At 31.4% G+C, this 22,561-nt stretch overlaps 2 protein-coding genes across 4 annotated transcripts in view; one reads left to right on the top strand and one right to left on the bottom strand.

Annotated features, from left to right (window-relative positions):
- Positions 1-22,561, top strand: part of LOC129981330 (integrin beta-PS-like) — a 96,668-nt gene that overhangs the window by 47,937 nt on the left and 26,170 nt on the right. For both annotated transcript variants that reach the window (XM_056092132.1, XM_056092124.1), the window contains 3 exons: positions 4,645-4,717; positions 13,225-13,306; positions 15,440-15,549. In XM_056092132.1, the coding sequence (XP_055948107.1) occupies positions 4,645-4,717; positions 13,225-13,306; positions 15,440-15,549 (265 nt within the window). The remainder of the gene's footprint in view (positions 1-4,644; positions 4,718-13,224; positions 13,307-15,439; positions 15,550-22,561) is intronic.
- The window catches only part of LOC129981343 (uncharacterized), a 46,876-nt gene that overhangs the window by 3,601 nt on the left and 20,714 nt on the right, over positions 1-22,561 (bottom strand). For both annotated transcript variants that reach the window (XM_056092160.1, XM_056092169.1), the window contains exons 2-3: positions 14,619-14,822; positions 4,192-4,336 (exon numbers count right to left, since the gene is read on the bottom strand). In XM_056092160.1, coding sequence (XP_055948135.1) covers positions 4,192-4,336; positions 14,619-14,801 — 328 coding nt within the window. In that variant the 5' untranslated portion in view covers positions 14,802-14,822. The remainder of the gene's footprint in view (positions 1-4,191; positions 4,337-14,618; positions 14,823-22,561) is intronic.

The raw sequence follows: 22,561 nt of genomic DNA, 5'->3' as shown, positions 1-22,561 counted from the left end.
CTCAGAATAAATTTAAAAAAATGTAATTAAAAATTAATCAAGAGTTTACCTCTTTTTCGGAAAAAAAACTTTCCAAAATATTACAGCCCGAAAATAATTTTAAAATCATCATGACATAAAAAAAAATCTTTTCATTTAGAGTAATTTTTATGGTATTTTTTCTATTTTTAATTATTTTTCAAAACAACACATTAATAACAACGCATAAACAAGTTCATTTTCAAGATTTACGATAATATACACTCGCCTTCAAAAATCAAAGTACAATATGTTTTCCTAAGTTCGCTATTAAAAAAAAACAATAGAAACATAAAAATTCAGTGTATATGCATGTAAATAACGAACTTTAAAAGAATTTACGCAGAAACAATAGCTACTACTTATACTTTAAAAAAATTTAATACTTATATAGGATTGGGAGAGTATAAGTTTTGTGTATGATTGTTGACCTTAAGTTGTTATCGACAGTTGCGTTGACAATATCTAGGAGAGTCTAGAAAATGTCTAGGAGAAGTCGTTTGATCTATTTGTTAAAGTGTCAATCGGTCGACTGGATGAAAAAGAGTTGTCACAAGCTGATGCTGCTAGACGTGCCTCGTAGTGTGGCAAACGACTATGGGACCAATTTCAACCCAAGGATTCTGTGTCTAGAAGACATGTTTCAGATCAATAGCAAGTTACGAAATCTGCGGGAGGTGTTATTTGGCTCATTCGAAGGAGGAGAAACACTACTGTGCCTCACCATATTGCAGATCATTTTATGGCAACAGGGACAAGAATTTCCGTTACTGCAATGCGAAGGTGCCTTCACAATACAAATATGTATGCGAAATGACGATTTCGGTGCCTCCCCTTAAAACCTGGCCACTGGAATGTCCGTTTACTTTGGATAAGAGAACACGTCTCCTGTACTAATCAGTAATGGTCTTTTGTACTCTTCACAGACGAGTTCAGGTTCACACGGGAGAGGGATTCAGGTCGTCAAAAGATATGAAGAACGTACCAAATACAACCAATCCAACATTGCTGAAAGCCATAGTTACAGAGATGGTGGAAGAACGGGTTGGATCTCGGTGGTCGCACTGACCTGCATGTGTTTCCTGGGAGAACTTTGAAAGGTTTGAAATATCGAAGCGAAGTCATTGATTTATGTCTGCCCATATAACATTGCTATTAATAATTTTCTTCTGATGGACGACAATGCATGACTACACAGAGTTTAGTTTATTGAGGGCAATCTTTAAGGTCATGGTATGGAGCAAATGCACTGGCCAGCTCTATCTCCAGAACTAAATCCGATACAGCATATTTGGGCGATACTTTGGGTGACAGATTGCTGCTTTAAGTCATCTCCCAAGGTCATTAGATGAGCTGGAACAAGGATTACTCTGTGTCTTGTCTTCGCTACCCATTTCGGTATCCGTCTAGAACTTAATTCTCAGCATGGAAAGTCGATGCTGCTAATGCCTTGCATCTAGGGATGGATATTTTCCTTATGAGAACCCATATTTGTAATGTTACTCGACATTTTCCCACATAAAACTGTGGCCTGCTGTTTTCAAGAAGTATGGAGTTCTCTGTCAATAGCGCATTTTTTTTTTTCTGTAAAGCATATTTGTTTAAAACTTAAGAAAATTTGTATGTTGCATTCATTAAAAATTTGTTTGGTGCATATTTCTACCAAATTTCTTGTTTCTATGTTCATTCATTCTCAAATTAGACACAAAAGAAGGATTGTACCTTAATATTGTATTTCATTACTGAAATGATATTCAGCCATTTTCATCGTTGCTATTAATGTTTCACCTTTGCTTTTTCCATTTGTTATTGATGAAAAAATGATATAACGTCTTATTTTCTCATAATGAGCATATTTCTATTAAAAGTATGCTTTTAATATACCTTTTGAAATTTGCTGTGTTTGCAATTAAAGTTTAATTTCGTAAATAAGCGATGATGAAATTTTCTTTTAAAGATTTAATTTCGTAAGTAAGCAATGATGAAATATTTTAAGTGCGCCCATTTTTTAAATACTACTATGCTTTAATTAGATAAATAAAAATATAATACCGCTTTTTATCGCTTAAAAATTGCTTTTTTATTTAAGTGCTCTAAATGTTTTGCTGAATCACTAATCATTAAAATTATTCCGTAGAACACATAAAACAATCCTGAATGACTCTACTGTTTGTTGCTTGTTTTAGTTGAAGTTTAAACACTTCCATTTTTCCAGTTAAAGTCCTAATTTTAAGTAAGATAATAGAAAATTGGGAAGATGCGTTGCACAATGAATGGAATAGGGCAAGGTATTTTTAAATAGTTCTTCTTGCATGGGTATTAAATTGTAAAATATTTTGCTGAAGAAGCCAACTAGACCAAACTATATAAAGTATTCGATTGAAAATTTTTACCAATCATTAATCCTGACGAAACAGCTGATCATCAAAGGTCATTAGTCAGATAATAATAAAAAATACAGTTAAGGGTAATATAACATTCAACACCTGGAGTGGAAAGAACCTACTCGTCTTATGCATATATCAATAACAAATATTACTGTAAATTACTGATTCTGCTCTAGCTGTGAAACAATATCCATTTTCGATTGAATCTTATATCATAAACTGAACTTCATGAAACAGATTCAAGATAGTTATAGAGTTATATCGAAATTATCTTTCATTTGATTAATTATTTGAGCAATTGTTGTTCATCCTAAATGAAGGCGATATCCTTTCACTGCTGTCTCATTTGTCAAGACATACAATTAATACTATTATAAAAGCAGAATAAAATGGAAAATAAAAAAAATATTCCTACACATGCTATTAAATTAATTCCAATATTTAACATTGTTAATAAAAGTTTCTTTGGATGGAAATATGATTGGGAATTGGCAAGGCCATTGCTATTAACTAGGCAACGTAGACAACTCCCTATTGCTCCTGCAACATTAACGAGGGATTCAGGATTGATAGTTTTGCACGATATTTTCAGAGCAATTCAATTTTGAATTTTCATTTCATTTACTGGGATTGAACTTATTCATATTAAAATCAAATATCTTTCAAATTTTAGAACCTTATTCCAGCAGCATTTTTAATTAATTTACTTTAGCAAATTTTATAAAAAAAAAAGTAAGATCCTATATTTAAATAGTATTTAGGCTACACTTAAGATATTTTTGTTTTTTCTTTCCATTATTTTATTGCTTTTGAATTTTTATTTACACCCTAAATATTGAAACTTACTCTCCTGATAATGATCCACAATTAAATGCTTTCAGTTTTCAAAAACTCATTACTTAAAACTACTGTTATAAAAATTAAATTAAAATCAATAAAAAAATATGTGACTTTTAGAAGTTGGGGGAAAACGGGGCCTTGAAGTTTGAATTGGCTAAGGGCACGTAAAAGTTTTAACTCCATTCTTCTGGTAAGGGCACGAGAATAACAAATACTCAAAAATGTATAATGGAAACATGAGGTACGGAGGAGTTAAAAATTGGGAAACGCTGACGTAGGAAAGGGGGATAAAAACTCGCTGCAAGTAAAACTGGGGAGCGTCATTTTGTTCTTCTATTGTCGGTATAGGATACTGATATTTTCCTATATTCTTTATTATCCAGATTCTGATCCTTATCTGGATATTAAGGAAGTTTTTTTCTCTGCTCAATTGTGTAGTATAATAGATGCATTGGAAAACTTCGTCATTATTGAAGAGTTTATCCACAAACCAAGAATTTATTGAAGATGAACGGATATTTAATTTCAGTGCAGAAATTAATTCCTTTTGCTAAAATATTTTGAAAATAAAGGCATTATTCTGCCCAAAGTCATTGACTCCCTAAATATAAACATGTTTTAGAATAGCGTGAATTTTTTCAAATAAAATCTCATTGAAATATTTCAAAGATTTTAATTTTAAACTACTTCTATGGGATCATATTGTTACGTAAATTATACGGCTGGCGTATGGTGGGTGGAGTAAATGTTATGGTTAATGTAACAAACTGGATAATAGAAAATGACATTTTATTCCACCAAATACTGCAGAAAACATTAAGCCACATAACAAAAACATGAACAAGTAACAGCATTTGTAGAAACTAACATCACAAGAAGATAGAGAAAACTGCTAATTAAATAAATGTAACAGCAATATCAATAGTGCTGGGTATTTATAGCTCACCATTTCCCACTACGAACAAAATTCTTGAAAGAGATAACTCGCTTGAGCGCCTCGGGATAATATAGCTTTCTGGTAGGAACAATAGTACTCGCATACTCTCTAATAGCACATGGAATTCTCCAGAATAATCATCAGATCTCGGTTCCTAAGAGAAACAAGGATATAACTATTGTATCTTTTAGAGCCTTCATTTTTGTTTCCGAATTAATCACCAAGATGAGATATTATTTGTTTGACCTCCATTGAGAATATGTGCAATTTTTTTTTTCCTATCATAAGGCTCATATTGCAGCAAAACGGTAATTTCAAATTCGAAGGTGAAACTTATATGCGTAATAATATGTAGGAGTAAGTATTGGCAGTAGAGATGTAACAGAAAAAATTTAAGGTAAAACATAAAATTTTGCTCTTATAAAACGATTTTTAAGAATAAATATTTCGTTTCTGTTTCAGTGGTGATGATTCCAGACCTTGTTCGGGACTTGGAAAATGTCGTTGTGGACGTTGCTTTTGTGATCCACGTGCGGTAAGTCGGATTTCTCTTTTTCATCTCTTTGAACAACATGAAACCTTCTGTGATCATAAAATGTAATATTTTTTGGCTACCTACAAGGCCACTTTATAAACATAAATTTTTTATTTTTATTCCACTTAATAATAGTAAAATCTAAACAACAGTTAAAGTCACCTCCTAGTAGCATATATCTGCATACTCAAACTTTAGCTTAGCTCATAATAAAGGCTTAGCTTAGAATTAAGTTTCCTTGGGAAGTTGAATTATAAATTTCAGTTCCGATGTGTATATTTATGCAAAAGCTAACAAACCTTAAGAAAACACCAAACAGCCAGAAAAAAAAAATTTACTTCATTAGCAATTCATATTCTAAGTTCTTACTGACCACATAAATTTGGTTAAATTATAAAAAGAAAAATTTTGTTGAATATAAATAAATTTCGGATAATAAAAGCCTTAAATAGAAAATCAAACTTTGGACAAATTCGTTTTGATGCCGAATTACAATCAATAAATTGACACGGGGGAAAAATAGTTTGAAAATAAATGTTTTTTTAAAAACAGAACTTTGTTAAATGACGCTAAAAAAGGTTTATTTTTTTATCATCAGTATTTGGTGGTTGAGAAATTTTAAAATAATCTGCACTTAAATTTTCATTAAATTTTGCTTATTTACCTTACGAACTCTTTTAGATTAATTAGCAATGAAGTCGATTCAAGTCGCATTACAATCACATGACAAACGTTACTACACATGTTATACTCGTTTAATATTTTTGCTATTGTCTACTCATCAGTCTTTGATAGATTTCGTTATTTATTATTATAATTTACTATAAAATTTTCAACCCAATTTTTTTTTCTGAAATTCATTACTAGATGGCGCCTTTGATACAGAATCAAAATTTAATTTAAATAAATTGATTAATTCATAATACAAAAATGAAGTGAAAAATTAAATTATTTTAAGAAAATATAATTATTATTGCATTGTCATCGAAAAACTCCATTTGTTCTAAATTTGAAGAGACTAGGAAATAGAATACATCAAATAGTGAAACACCGATGACAAAAATTTCATCTTTCTAAGCATGCAAAAAAATTATAAGCGTGTAAAAGCCGAGGAGAGGCGTGAAATGGTTTTGATTCTCCTATTTCGAGTAGGCGTGTAAAACATTTTAGTTGAAAGTGAGGAACGCATAAAAAAAAGGTGACATGTATTATTAACACTCGGTTAGGAGTTCGTTAGCTTGTGAGGCACACTCCTAAGTGACAGCCAGAAACGTTGCTGATGAATGACAAATGCGGTTGCGCCAGAATGAGATCTATTTCGAACTCTCTCGAAAGAAAACAAAAACAAAGAAAATGGAAAATAACTGCAGATTGGTGTTGAGTTTTGAGAAGTTGAGGATCGAGACTAAAGATGGGAAAAATCTCAAAATTTACATAAACTGGAGAAGGAAATTTTACCAAAATATAGCTGAGAGAGTACTTGTTTCAGGCTTATGTTCTTCATATTTTATACCGTAGAATAATGTAAAACAGTTAAAGTTACAGAAACAGGCATTAAAAACGAGGAAAATTCAAAAGTTCGGGAAACTTAGTGTGCGCTTTTATAAGTTAGGACTTTAGTGGTTAAAAAATAATTAATTTAAAAAAGCACATAAATTCAATTTATGAATTTATGGCGAGTTCGCAAATTGTACAGACTAAGTCTATGGCAAAGGATACCGAAGGATACCGACGTGCTCTGATTGGTTTAAACCTTGGCATCTTTTTGGCAATGTTTTGCCAAAAAAATGCCATACCGAAATTTATTTTTATAAAAATAAATAAAATTTGTGAGTTCATCTCCCCTTCTGTTTTTTACGGTTTACATGTAATATTAATCTGGAACACATATACAGCAGAAAAGATCAAATCCTGAAACCTAAATTCAGGAAATATAAAAATTACAATTTATTAAAAATATTTTTTGTGTGTGTTTCTTCTTAATATTATTTTGATATAACTAAAAAAATTTGCCACGAAATCACATATTTCGTTAAAGCTTATATATTTATACGTTTTTTGGCATTAAGTAATCATCTCTCCATATGTAGTTGATGGGCAAGTAACAAACGTTCACAACAAATTTCAATGACTGCATAAATTATCTAATAAAGGCACGAAAATCAGAGAAAAATAAGAATTATTTAATTGCTGCATCCTATGTTGAATAATTACTTTCATTCAGTTATTATACTTCTATGCATAAACAACATTAGTTAATTGTATTACTAGTATTATTAGTAATATTTATTATTATTATTATTAATTAGTATTAGTAGTATTACTAGAAATATTTAGAGAAAACAATTATATTAATAAAAATTGGATCGTGTTGATATTCACTCGTATCTTCCATAAAATTAATGAAAGGTACAAGGTTTGAGCCAAATAAGCGAAAACTACACTATTATGAGTGCAAAACATTGCCAAAAAGATGCCAAGGCTTAAACCAATCAGAGCACGTTGGTATCCTTTGTCATAGACTTAGTCTGTACAATTTGCGAACTCGCGAATTTATGTACTCAATTTATGAAATTATTATGGTATTACTTCTCTCGACTCACGTGACTCACTCCTAGATTGTACGCTTTACACTTTTACAGCTACGGTGACAGCACATTGAATTTTCTAGAGCAAACGCTACAGCTCGAGTCCTAATAGATATATCACCAGATTTCTCGAATATTCTGGATCTTTCATTTTTATCGCCAAGGCCGAGTTTCATTGATCTTGCAGTCATTCGGCATTCTCTAAAGCCATCTGTAAAATTCTCTTCCTTACCACGAGAGTAATTTTTCAGGGAAGCATTAAACAAATTCATAACGATATAACTGCTAATATATTTAATTTTGTACATTATATCTAAATCCCTGTACAATCTAAATCAATTCCTTATAGCTCTCTCTATCGTCGATGTAAAAGCAAAGGAAACAGTAGTTCCTTTTCGTAGAGAAAGAAACTTTTCAATACTGACTTTTAATTCAGTACCGATTTTAATATTGCGTATGAGAAGCGTAGCAAAGTGCACAAAAGTTGATGTTGTAAGTGCAAAATGTCACAAATATTACAAGCAGATTTTGCATGTTTTCTCATAAATTTCTTCCAATGCAGCACTATTATTATTTATTAGTACGAAAATAACATCTTAAGGAGTGTATTTGTTTTAACTTGACACATTTACGATTTTTTCTTTATTGTTCAGCTGAAGTTTCGTGAATTTTTAAAGACGAGAGTAATCACGTCAGAATTATCTCAGCCCTGTCTAGCAACCACGGTAATCTGAATGATCATCTTGGCTACAAACCGCAGACGGAAGTTACGATTTAGTGCTAATGACAGTCATTAGCCACAATACAATACTTACCGTGTGAAGTATGTACTGTCAAAAAAGTGGAGGTACTTTGACCCCACAGCTATAATGTACCCACCCGAGAGGCTGGAATTGGCCATCCTATTAGAAGATTCATGGTTGAGGTACCCCTCTTAGAATTAAACGGGAGTAATGACTGCGGGATATATAATTCAGAAATTATATTTTGTTAAAATTAATCAAGTTTAGTTGTTGTTTATTACATTTTCTTTATTAAAACTTAGTTTAATAAGTCAAAATCTAATTATTATTTATAACATAATAATTGTTACAAAGCTGATAAACATACAAAAAATTTAGTTATGTTGATTCACATAACGGTACAATATGATATAAATTACAGTTCCCCCAGGACCAGTAGTATCGATAAAAAAAGGCATTTTTTAAAAGTATAAAAGTCAGATTCGTGCTATAATAATTTTGTAAGTCGCAATAAAAAAGTCTGAAAATTTTGCTTAATTTTTAGTTAAAACTTTAATTAAAGTTTAAAGATATCCCATTAAAGTGCACATTTTCATTTTCTAAAATATATTTGTGCCAAATTTGTGTTTTTGGCTACTGGTTTGTACTGAAGAGCGCCAACACACACAATAGCCCACGTTTCTTTTTATATGTATCGATTAATGTTCTATACATTCACAATTGATTTCTTTTGTCAAGTGTCGAAATTACTGCGATAATGTCCGAAAATACCTACATAAGGTAGCTCGAATAGTCTTAAATGTTAATGCAATGAAAAGATTTTTTCATAACTCCAACTTTTTTCGCCAGAACGCATTTTAACTATACAAAAAATGTACCGTTTGGTTATGTTAAATCTCATTGATAGGTGTAAGAACCGTGGAAATTTATGAACATAAAATGTTTTCAAAATAAAATCTTTCCAGTTAAAATCGTACCATGATGTCCAGAATTAAACTTGAATGACTGCTCCACTGGTTTTTTCCCTGTCTATTTCAATTCCCAAGAACAAAAATATTTGCAAGTTTCATCAAGATTTTATCGTTGTTGATTCTTGGATGAAGTATCACTACTAATGTTTATTTTCAGTCCTTAGACTTGTTGGCGTTGGCAACAAGTCGAAGCTGGCAAACGGGCAAGATTTCGAACCTCTACACGAAGGAAAATTAATGAATAGTATGTGAAAAAAAATAACACTTTCCTCCATAAGGTTGTTGTTTCTTCTATACAACTAAAGTACTTATATGACTACGAATTAAAAATAAAGTGTTGGTGACTTGTATCTTGCTACAAAGCTTTATGGATTGATTATTATGGATTGATTTTCCCCCCATCTGTTAGGTTGTCGAATTTTTCATTTGTTAAATTGGAACATTTATTATCTACTAGCAAAAATCCAGTTTTTAGAAAAATGCCTGTATTTCCATATAAAAAAGTCAAAGAGGTACTTTTTTTGTATGTCTCATGCAACCAAATACTCTCGAACTACGTCAATAAAAATTCTTTAAAATATCTAAATTTGTCTTATATACTTATGACTTCTGTGAATTATAATTTTGATATCGAAATTTTGGTCCTATTACTTTTGTTAATGAGTAAGTAATTGTAATCGTCAAAAAATTCGAATTCGAGATTTTGACGAATCTCCACGTCTCCACTCACCGATTCAGATGAGTCCGAAAAACTCATTTTTGGAATCATGTCCGTTCTGTCTCTGAGCACGATGATTCAAAAAGTCTTTGAGCTAGACGAATGAAATTTGGCATCTGGCTATCAAATATGTGAATTTCTATCAACCATTGAATTAAATTTACGCTCAAGAAGTCTGCCTGGCTGTCTATCTGTCTAAGAGCAAGTAAACATGATAATAGTAATATATTTATATTTTCTTATATATAAGTGTATAAACAGAAGGTATTGTAATCGTCAAAAAATTTGAACGCGATATTTCGCTCAACGTTCCAGACTACCCCAAGTACAAAAAAACATGTTTTTGGAAAATTATATCTCCTTGTTGCTTTGTCTATCTGTGAACACGACAACCCAAAAATACTTGAGCCTTGGTGGAGGAAATTACTTATATGCACTTAACACCCAGTTTGTAAATTACTATCAAATTTTAAATGAAATCCATTCGTAAGAAGTCTGCCCAGTGAACACAAGTGAACATATTTATGATCTAGCTAAATACACTATAACATGCAACTTTGGAATCTAAAGTGAAGATATGAGTGAAATTTGGAATCAGATTGTTAAGCAGCTGATCTTCTATCCATCTGTACATTCGCATATATGTAAAGGAGACAGCTCAAAAACACAACGACATATATAAATGAAATTCGGTATTTATTCTCGCTACAAAAATTGAATTGTACCAAATTCTGGTTTCCAACCGTCAATAAAAATAAGCATCTAAAACGTTAAACTTTTTTTTCTTGATTATGTTATCAAGCACTAAATGCTCATATGCAGGATTCTGAAACGATATATATCTATGCACCCTTGTCGTTTTTAGCCTTACCCAATTTTCACAATCTTTATATTGCAATGAGAGGAATAACATAACACCTTTACTAGAAAACTAATTGCCTTTGGTGACCAGTTGGTTCAAAGGAATATTTATTATATTTTAGTTAAATCGTTTAGATGAAATTTCATGTGTGATTCCATCAAACTGTCAATTATTAAAGCCTTGTTTTTTTAATCGCCTTATATATTATATATACGTACTCTGTTCACTATCCACTTGAAAAGTTCTAATAGAAACGAACCGCATGATAGCTCAGTGGTCGGCAAACCGTGGCTTGCGAGCCACTGATCAGATTGAGGACGTTCTCGGACCCACGACCAGAGGATCTTCACAGATGTGGTCATAAAACTGTCACCCTTCCTTCGTGGTGCCACCCCCGCCTGTGGCAGCGGACCCACGACCAGAGAAATCTTCAGACGGCACGCGTTCCCCTTTCGACCGCTCAAAACCCTCAGTTTCTTTGACTCCCTTCCCCCCCATAGCCCAAACAAATTTTCCGGTTCTTTGATGTTTATCCATCTACCGACATTTTGCGGGAAGCTACAGGCGTACCACGGGCGACGGAGGAGTGTGGTCCCCCAGTGGGTTGGATGTCAGATTTATGACCAAATCCGTGAGGTGGCAGGTCGTTGGACCGTAGGAGTACCCTAATTAAATGAATAACAATATACCGCTCTATATAATGTAAGTTTTAAAATTGGCTCTCAAAAGAGCTTTCAGTCGTTGGATTTTGATAATTAGTTCTGTTGACTAAGTGCGTTTGAGTCTAACTCAGTTGACTGATGAGTTTGCTGATCGCTGTCATGGTGTATTAAAAACGCAAATATGAGGTTCTCCTACCTTCCAAATTTCATATATTGTAACGCTACTTTAATTATTCGTCTTCTAAATGACACAGATATCAAACAGAATCTGATTTTTGTTTTCAGCAGTGAAAGAAAATCTCTGGATGACATGTTTGATGAAACAATAGTGTAACAGGGTGTGTGGGTTTTTATCCAATGAACATTTTCGATTGCCTTTCGCTTATTTATATTTGGAATTTGACATCCCACACTCAGAACATGGACGAAAATCACATAGCATTTAGGATAACACACAGAATTTCACATTTAGCATTACCGCTAACAACGAGTGAGCTATGCCTAATTGTACCCATTTAACACAGAACAGCCACGGAAATAAAAAAAAAGCAAGTGCTCGTCACTCCCTCTCAAACTGTACAGTTTAAAGAGCATATGCAGCGCCATCTATTAACAGCATTAATTAGCATATTTAGCATACGTATACGTTTACACCATAGGTTCCCAAAGTAGTCCAGGTGGACCCCCAGGGTCCATAGCAGACCACACGGGGGTTCACGTAGACGTGAAAAGAAAACATGGGTTCACAAGCTGTAAGTGGGGGTCCACGAAAACATTTCTGGTTTTCATAATAAAGAACAAAAATTTTGGCTTGGATTTACCTATCAACGTAGGCAGGTAGCATCATTCACTAGGTAAATTTAAAAAAGGCTATCAAACATTTTGGCTTCCGGCAGAAATTCCCGAAAAATATCCTGGGCTGTGGGAAATTGCGCGAAAATTTTTGATAGCGTTTCCCTCGTCATATCTAGTCGAAAGAAGTTTTAGTGCCGTTACCAACCTGTTACCAAAAAAAGGGAGCCGATTGAACATCACAGAACGGGGAGATTTGAGATTACTTCTTACAAAACTGAAGCCAAATATTGATAATTTGCTGTCATTTCATCAAGTACATCCGTCTCATTAAAAGTATGACTACTTTTTATTGTTGATTTACATTTCAGAGTTCATTGTTGATTTCTTATCAATTGTAGATTGTTTGTAATAATAAATGTTTATAATTTTGTATAACCACAAGTATTATTTTAATAAATAGGACACAAGAAAATGGGCTACTTTTTTTTTCTTCTTAACACCCCCAATTAAGGGTGATATTTTTTAGGAGTTTTAGGAATACAGTAGAAATGTAGCAGCAGGGGATCTACCGAAAATAGTAAAACTTTAAAAGTGGTCCAAGAGAAAAAAAAAGTTGGGGAACCTCTGGTTTACACAGAACAAATAATAATTACAAATAACAGAATTACATGAACAAATAGAAACGGTTTGAATTTCGGAGAGGCAATGCAATCTTTTGTAAGAAGTCAAACAAAGCGATATTTTTTTTAAAAATAGCGAATTTCAAGAAAAGTCACCATCAATAAGAAGAATATCAACCAAATTCAAGAAATGCACGATTATTAAATTGGCCTCATTAATAAGACAACTTTTAAAATGTTAAAGCTGTGCAAAATTTATTTTTCTGCATTAATGTTTTTGGAAGTAATCGCAGACAAACACAAAAGTTCAGCTTAACTTTTAATTAGTTTAAATTCTAACAAAAATTTCAAAAAGTATATTTGGGATAAATCGTCTGACCTATTGTGCTCCAATACGCACGCACGCACGCGCACGCACACACACACACACACACACACACACACACACACACACACACACACACACACACACATACGTGTTCTAATCTTTATTATAAGTAGAAATAAGCTATATCTTAAATCTATAACATTTAATATTTTGTTTTTAGAATCCTGATGAAAAAATATACGGAAAATATTGCGAGTGCAACAATTACAGTTGCGATAAAAAAGACGGAAAAATCTGTAGTGGTAAGTTTTCTTTTAATCTGATTGTATATTTATTCAATATAAAGTTAAAAAGAATACACTAAACTGAATTTCTTCAAACGGAGTTATAGAATAATAATATTATTTTAAAAAGTAAGCAGAAGTTTTGACAAAATTTCTCTAACAAATATTTTTTTTACTATCCAATACAAGTAAAATCAAATAAAAGCAATATTTGGTACTAAATTTGTTCTTTAACGATTAGTGCTTCAGTGGAAAATTTTTATTCTTAGTTGATCAGGAACGTGGACTAGAAATAGGATTTAATCAAATATCCGTCAGGTGCACATTATTTATGTTGGGGTGAAATGTTATCTGATGGTGAGAGGAATACGTGACATGTTGTCTGTTGGTTTGTATGAAAACTAATACGACAACTGGAATCAATGACGTGAATCAAATGGCGAAACTCATTTGACATCACAACGGTGCAAGTTTCTGTGCTGAGCTCATCATCGAAACCAGTTAAAAATTACGAATCTCATTCTCGGATTTTCTTTATATAACAGCCTAGGATTAATATTAAATTAGGATTTAATTCTATCAAATCAAATTTTAATTAATACGATATAATTGCATATTATGTGGTGCTCATGTGGGATGAATTCAATATTCATAATTGTATTATGAGAATTATGAGCTAAGTTTATAGAGCAACTGTAATAAATTAAATGTATTATACAAATGTAATAAATTAAATGTATTATACAAATGTAATAAATTAATGTATTGTAGAATTGTAATAAATAACTTTATAAGACAATTTTATAAAAATAATTATTTCAACTTCAAACTGGGGGACAGTACAGTACAAAGAATCGTTTTTCTGCCCTTTTCAAAAATTAAATCAATGATGAAAATGTACCCTTGTTTTTATGTACTCTAGTGAAAAGAAAGCGTACATTTAAAAAAATGACTGACTAGTAACTCATTTCAACTCATTTTTTAAAATTATTTATTATATAATCAGTAAAATTTCTAAATATATATATATATATATATATATATATATATAATTAAATAAAATGTTATAATTAACATATTTTTCTTTCATAATTTTAAATAATCCTTAAAACTGAATAGCATTAAAGATATTTTTTAATTAAAATTGTATAAAAATTGTTCTCACTTTCAGTAATTTATCGATCTGTAATTGCCAGCGCGGATGAAGAACTAGAATTTCGACTTATTTTGGCAAGATAATAAAGTTTTACGAGCAAAAGAAAAAAAAAATATTTTTTGACACCGTTCGAAATTTGCGCCGGAATTGCTTTAAAACAATCGAAGCACTTACATGGCCTTCGTACTGAAACTTAGAGGAGCGTGTTTGGCACAAGTTCCAAAGCACAAGAAACGAAGACACAATATTTCTTGCACGTGTTCTTCGAACCAGAGACACGTGCATTCGCATCCTCTGGAATTGATCTAAAACATTTGTTGAATCGATTCCAAGCCGAACAAGACGTCTTCGCACCATTTAAGAAGAAACTGCATCAAACTAAAAAAAACATTATGAAGTTCTTCATTAGGCTTATTAACTACCTATTAATTATAATTTATTATGTTTCATATTTCTGTCTATCTATACTGCTACAGAACTTTAAGAAATTATTTCTGCAAATGGAACTATATTTTTTTAAATCAGCCATTTATAGGTACTTGCTTATTTTTACGGCCATTCGCGATAAATTGGCGAAAAATATAAACTGTCACCAACCTGGCGCTCTTGGCGTAATTTAAAATTTGCCAATAAAATATGGTAATGCCAATCCGATTACTCTGGCGAAATCTTGGCATCGCACAAAGCTTGGCGACTTTGGCATAATCTGAAAATCACCAATAAAAATAAATAAATGCCTATTTTCATTATTTCCATAAAATCTTAACACACTGCATTCTGTATACAGCAGTATTTCCTAAAATTTCTCGGCGCCGTTGCTGAATTTACATTCTACCAAGTCAGTCCATATAAAAGTTGCTTGGCTAAACAAAAATAAATTAACCTCAAATTTTATTAAATATAATAATTAATAAGATTTGTGAATGAGTTGTAGTATCAAATTTATTTAATACTTGGAAAACTCCTCTTATTGAATTGCTAACACTTATTGATAGGTCCCGACCACGGGGTGTGCGATTGTGGAGACTGCAAATGTATGAAAGGATGGAAAGGAGAGGACTGCAGTTGCAGAGATTCGATCGAGAGCTGCATGGGCCCGAATGGGGTAAGAATGCCATTCTTTAAAAGTCTTTCTATGATTTAAATTAGACACAAATCTGACAGTATCTAATCTTATTCAATGAGAGTGCTTTCACCGAAATTCTTACATACTCCCAAATAAAAATGTTATACTCTACCCCCGCCCCCCTTTCAGAAAAATTGTGGATCTGGAGCAAAGCTGTGAAGCTATGAGAGCTCAGAATTTTATTTTTAGTCCAAAATTTAATATAGAACTACAGTTTAAAAAAAAAAAGATCCCACACTGAATTTTATTTATCTAAATCTTTGCGTTTTTGAGTTATCATGTTTATATACATACAATTGTTCAAAAGCTTAGATAGACGATCAACTCATTGGCTGATTTTCATACCTACACTTTAAACTGTTCAGACAGATAGACGGTCAACTCGTTGGCTGATTTCCATACCTACACTTTAAACTATTCAGATAGATAGACGGTCAACTCGTTGGCTGATTTCCATACCTACACTTTAAACCATTCAGACAGATAGACGGTCAACTCGTTGGCTGATTTCCATACTTACACTTTAAATTGTTCAGACAGATAGACGGTCAACTCGTTGGCTGATTTCCATACCTACACTTTAAACTATTCAGATAGATAGACGGTCACCTTGTTGGCTGATTTCCATACCTACACTTTAAACGATTCAGACAGATAGACGGTCAACTCGTTGGCTGATTTCCATACTTACACTTTAAATTATTTAGACAGATAGACGGTCAACTCGTTGGCTGATTTCCATACTTACACTTTAAATTATTTAGACAGATAGACGGTCAACTCATTGGCTGATTTCCATACTTACACTTTAAATTATTTAGACAGATAGACGGTCAACTCGTTGGCTGATTTCCATACTTACACTTTAAATTATTCAGATAGATAGACGGTCAACTCGTTGGCTGATTTCCATACCTACACTTTAAATTGTTCAGACAGATAGACGATCAACTCGTTGGCTGATTTCCATACCTACACTTTAAACCATTCAGACAGATAGACGGTCAACTCGTTGGCTGATTTCCATACTTACACTTTAAATTATTTAGACAGATAGAAGGTCAACTCGTTGGCTGATTTCCATACCTACTCTTTAAACTATTCAGACAGATAGATGGTCAACTCGTTGGCTGATTTCCATACCTACACTTTAAATTGTTCAAACAGATAGACGGTCAACCTGATTTCCATGTCTACATTTTACACTTTAACTCTTTGCATTCCTCTATCCAGTCTGATTGTCATTGCGTACGATCCATCGTTTTCAAATTCTTCTAGTATTATGATATATATTATTATAAAAGTCACGAACAAGCAAAAATTTTCATATTAATTTGTAAGAATTATAATAAGCCTACTTCTATTTCTAAGTATTTTTAAAAAAATCTTTATACTCACACATATATAATAATGCATCTCATTATTTTTCGGAGTTTAAAGAGTTAAACTGGATGCCAAATGTTATTTGTCTAACTCATTACGTTTTATTATTATTATGTTGTCTTGTACTTGAATAGTCAAACAGCTTGCGCTTCGATTTCGCTCAAATTTTGAATAAATCTACAAATTTGGAGTAGAGACCATATAGTAAAATTTACATATCAAATGTTTTTGAATAATCTTGTTCACAAACAGAAATAATTAAAAAGAGGTATGATTTCGGACTCAAAGAAGTCTAAAATGTGAAAATTCGTCAAAATCTCGAGATTGAATTTTTTGACTAATACAATATTTTCTTTTTATAGTTAAAAAAATGACCTTATTACATCAGTAAGCGAATTATAAAATTTAGCTTGAACCGAGTTTTCCTTAGTTGTACTTAGTTAAACATCTTAATTTTTAACCAAATGATCTTGTATTAATTTTGGACATTGCCTTTTATTGCACGAATTATAATGCAAGCTTTTATTTTATTTTATTAAACTTTTTTAGCTTTTTACTTTTTTAAAACTAATCTACCCTATGCCGCTGACTGCATAATTATCGATGGCCTTTAAATCAAACTAATTTCTATTAAATGTCTGAATGTCAACGACTTTTAAACCAATAAATTGCCACAACCATCAAGAGAAAACTAATTTTACTCTCGCAAACTTCAGTTTATTTAATGCAAAGAGTGAGTTGAAAATATTTTTGAAGCTTTAGAAAGATTTATTTTCATGTAAGATGATGAGAAATGTGTAGTAAAGGAAAATGTCAAGTTAACAAAAATGTAAAATGTAAGGTGACCAAAAATGTAAATGTAAGGTAAAGAAAAAAAAAACCCCTATTTATTAAAAGGGTATTTTTAAATATAAATATTTTGCATTTATTTCATTTTCTGGCTCAGAATAAAGGTATTATTTTATTTCCTGGCACAGGAAAAGAAATATTATTTATTTATAGTAAAAACATTAATATTCTGAGCATTTTCTTCATAAAATCTTCTACAATTGCATATGGTATGTGACTATATTCAGGACGAATTTTTTGAAAAAGTTCGAAAATAGTCATATTTTTGATATTTGCATAAAAAAGATTGAAAAAACAATAACTATGAAACCAAAACATACCAGTTTAAATGGCAAAATATTTTTAAAAATTGGGAAAAAGGGCTTTTGGCTAAAAAAGAGGAATAAAGCAAAATTTTTGAAGTTTAGAGATTTATCAGATGATTTGCTTAAAAGTTTGCAGATAGCATAATAAATATATTATCTAGTTCCTTAAATATACTGTAAAAAGCAATAACTATGAAACCAAAACATACCAGTTTAAATGGCAAAATATTTTTCTATCCAATCTATAAATATTGCGGTTCGACTGATAAATAACACGAAATTTAAATTTTTTTTTTCACAATGTGAAGAAATAAAATAACTATAAAATATTTTTGAATTAATAAATTACTTATTCAAGAATTATAGAACATATTGAGAAATTATACCATATTGGAACAAAAAGTATGCGTTAGATTTTAATTTGTGACGTTTTTCCTAAGAAAATTCTATCGAAGATTAGAATTTGCGAGAATAACATGTAAAAATATAACATTAAAACGTATGTAAACGGAAATATAAAAATCATTATAACTTCCCCCGAAAAATCTTTAGAAAAAAAATTCTAAAGATTTTATTAAGAAACCTGTTGAAACATTAAGATTAAATAAATAAAATGTTATAATTTCGACAAAAAATCCACTTTTCAACGTTAAGTTACCTACAGGAAAAAAAAAATGTAAGAAAACACTTCTTTCCCATATGAGCTCGTATCAATCTAGTATATTATTTTATTTAAAAGCAAATTGTAACTGTATTATATATGAATCATAATAACTTGAACAAGTTGAAAGAACTTTTTTTTAATTCATCCATTTCCTTTTGGTATTTGGCTGAAAGGGTTACAAGTAATCATGTGACTGAAAGCATTTCGTTCTTAATGTTTACGAAGCGTTTTTGAACACAATTATGATTCATGTTCTTTGCCAAAATTAAATATTAATTAACCATCTAATGCGTCAAAATTAATAATTAATTAGCCGCCTATTAGCTGCCCACAATATTAATATCATAAAATTAGGAGTTCAGCCAAATTTGACAAAATCCATCTTATCACACATAATGAAATTACTATTTTAAATTGAGTTTGCATAATAAATATTGCTATAATTGATTGACACTTCTGATTGGCAAATTATACATTCAATAATATTAACTTATTTTTTTATTTAAAAATACTTTGAGATGCACTTTTTTACCTACATAACTTGACATTTTTTATAAGATATTCTTTTTGCATCAAATATCTCTAGTGATACAACTTGAATAAAAGGAGAAAAATTAATATATTCGAAGTTGAAACGAGATGAGTTAAATTAAGGCATCTTACTGAAAATCTGTAAGCCTATACATGAGTAAAACACTATTTCGTTATCGAGAGTGCAAAAGGAAATATTTCTATATACATATAAAGCTAATGTTCGTGTTGTAGAAATCGTTCTTTTTACTTACTAGCCGCCTTTGGCGACCAGGCTGTTCGCCAATCTGAATGCTCAATAAAATTTTAATAATTAAATATTTTATGTAACTTAATTAAGTATTTTATGTTTTTTAATAGCTTCATCATCAAATTTTGATAGTCATATAATTCATTCATAATATTATAAAGGCCTTCAACCATAACGTAATATGTATCTCTCTAATTTTCTGTTAGCTCCCGTAGAATTTATGCTTTAAATTAAAGTGGAAATGGTTAAATTGCAATTAATATAAGAACATTTTTTTACTGAGACGAAGCATTTTTTTAATATGAGTACTGAAAACAGAGTCACTGAGTATTTAAACCTTATGGGCACTAAAGAATATCTTTCTTAGTTTATATAATATCTCAAGAAATTTTCTACGATCTGGCCTGTAGAGCGCTAAGACACACACACATTGAGCTTTATATAAGTATAGATTGTCGAATAACAACAGTTAAATGTAAACAAACCACCGTATGAATGCTCCAAACTGGTTTGCTAAAAGTTGCCAGTTTGACCACCTATATTTATTTCAACGCTTCTTTTAGCAAATTAATAGAGTTACAAAATATTGAATTAAATTCCGAAGAGGGTTCGCCCTGCCAATGAAACTTCCATTTAGTCAATGAAAAGAATATTTAAAAGAAACTGAGATGATAGAAATAGGCGCCAGATAGAATGTTGAATCGAGCATGAAAATAGACTTAATCATCGCTATATAGGTAATTGCTATGATTTATCTATAAAAATTGAGAATCGTTTGAAAGATAATTGCTTTTAATTTAACATTTAAACTCTATTAAAAAAGTCCATAAAATGCTATAGTTTAAATGAAATTCCCGATTAAAAATATTTTAATAGTTTACATATATAACATTTTTTTTCTTTTTATGCAAATGGATTTAAACATATTTAGTTTAAGATCGGATTTGTCAATGTATATGACGTGTACATGCAGGCAAATGTTGTTGATTTTAGTGCAATTTGTTTGTAGGTAGATATTGTTAGTTTTCATAATTTCTATCTCATGATAACAGGCGATTGAAATTCCATTTGGGTTAATTTCAAATATATATGTATAATATAATAAAAGCTAATTTCAATAATTCCATTTGGTTGAAATTTCATTCCATTTGAAAAAATGGTTTCCCTTTTGTTCCAATTATTAAACCTGAATTCTTATGGCCGTAAAGACTATTTAATTTTTTCGAAAACACGTCACCATAAATTAAAACATATTTTTTCAATTTAAATACCACAATTTTTAAAAAAAAAATAGATCATTACAATGCCATTTGAAACTGTAGAATAGCAGTTTTAGAATAGAATTTCTATTCTCTCCAAGATTCCGACATATACTCATACGCATTTTTCAGTGACTTTATTTTTATCCACCCCCCTCTACCTCCAAAGTCGATTTCAAGAAATAATGTCAATATCGATCTGAATTTTTTTACCAATTATTCTTTTCTATGTAATACGTTCTTAAATCGAATTCCAAAAATTTTGCTGCAAATAATACATATATCCGAATTTACACTGTTTAAAAATTTATTTGGGACCTAATTAAACAATCGTAACGTTCGACTGCTGTTTTATAAGGCTTTATATCCACCCGGGGGGCACCTCGAAATGAGGATGAGATGCTTCCGGCATGGTGGTTGAATCTCGCCACCCTGGAGGGTACACTAATAGATGGGGGATCTGGCTCCTCCCATCGATGACGGGACGTACTTCCTTCGGGGAGGGTTGTACCGTGGCCGGTGACGGCCCTTAGAACTCAACCACAGTTCCCGCCAATGTTGCTGTTGCGGCGGTCTGGTCATTCAGGTTTATGGTTTAAATCCGTGTGCCTTCGGGCGGGTCGGTGAGTTAGATGGTTGACTTATAAGGCTTTATAATACCTAAAACTTATTAATTTTTATATTTTAAGGTTCTCAGGTTAATGTATTCTATTTTCTGTTAAGTTAATAACTTGCTATTTATACGCAGAAAACCGGTGTTTCAATTTCCACCTCCCCCACTTATCCGGGTAATACATCTGGATAAGACACTGTTCGGATAACCAAACCAAAATTTTAAACCAATAAAACTGCTTTAAGTATTCTTTCCGCATTTTGATATTTATCATGACAACTGTAAATAGATTTTGAATATACGACCTTTTGCATTTTCAGAAATAATATATTGGATAATCCAACGGTAATGTTATTTAGCCATTTTATAAGCTTTCTTTTACCTGTGGAGGACTCTTTTATCAAGAGCACTTCTCCAAAATTTCTAAGGAAACGGAAAATTCCATTAAGGCGAATCCCATTTTTATGCTTTTAAGGATTTAAATATTTCTGCTGGAATTCTGCCAAATGCATCTTTGCGGAAATTATGTTTTCCCAAGATATCTGGATAAAAGATACTCAGTCGCAACAGGCTGTATTTTATGGCTCTAAAAGGCTAGATTGTGTTATTACTTTAAATTCACTTAGAGATTGGAGCTTTACATTTCGCGTCATAAAGTTTATGCATTACTTTAGAATATATATTGTGAATAAATTTTTAAATTCTAAGAGTAAAGTAAAGCTTCAATATTTTTTCTAATACAAGTTTTTTTTGTTGACATTTCCACAATTTTTGTGTAACATACTGGTTAAAACGTACTTGCTGACTTTGCATTGCTTTCATTAGAACGAATCTATAAATATAAAACACTAACGTATGCAACAAAGAAATGTAAGCATATCGATTTCCGAAAGTTTCAACAGATTGCTTTATTAACCGTTTTTACATCTGCACTTCGCTTATTAAATAAAATTATTATATTATAAATGATGCTGCCGTGTCAAGCACTTCATTCAGTCAAAAGATGTAAAAGAAATTAAGAAATAAACTTTAGTTGGAAAGTGTAATAATAGAGAGTGAAAATAATCTGAACCAACTCTAACGATACTCGCTATGACATAAACTAAACTCAGTGGCACGACAGCCCTATGTGGGCCA

This window comes from Argiope bruennichi, chromosome 1 (assembly GCF_947563725.1).
Source record: "Argiope bruennichi chromosome 1, qqArgBrue1.1, whole genome shotgun sequence".
Classification (NCBI taxonomy): Eukaryota; Metazoa; Arthropoda; class Arachnida; order Araneae; family Araneidae; genus Argiope; species Argiope bruennichi.
The sequence above is the reverse complement of the archived record's forward strand: the minus strand, read 5'-3'. Positions and strand labels throughout refer to the sequence as shown.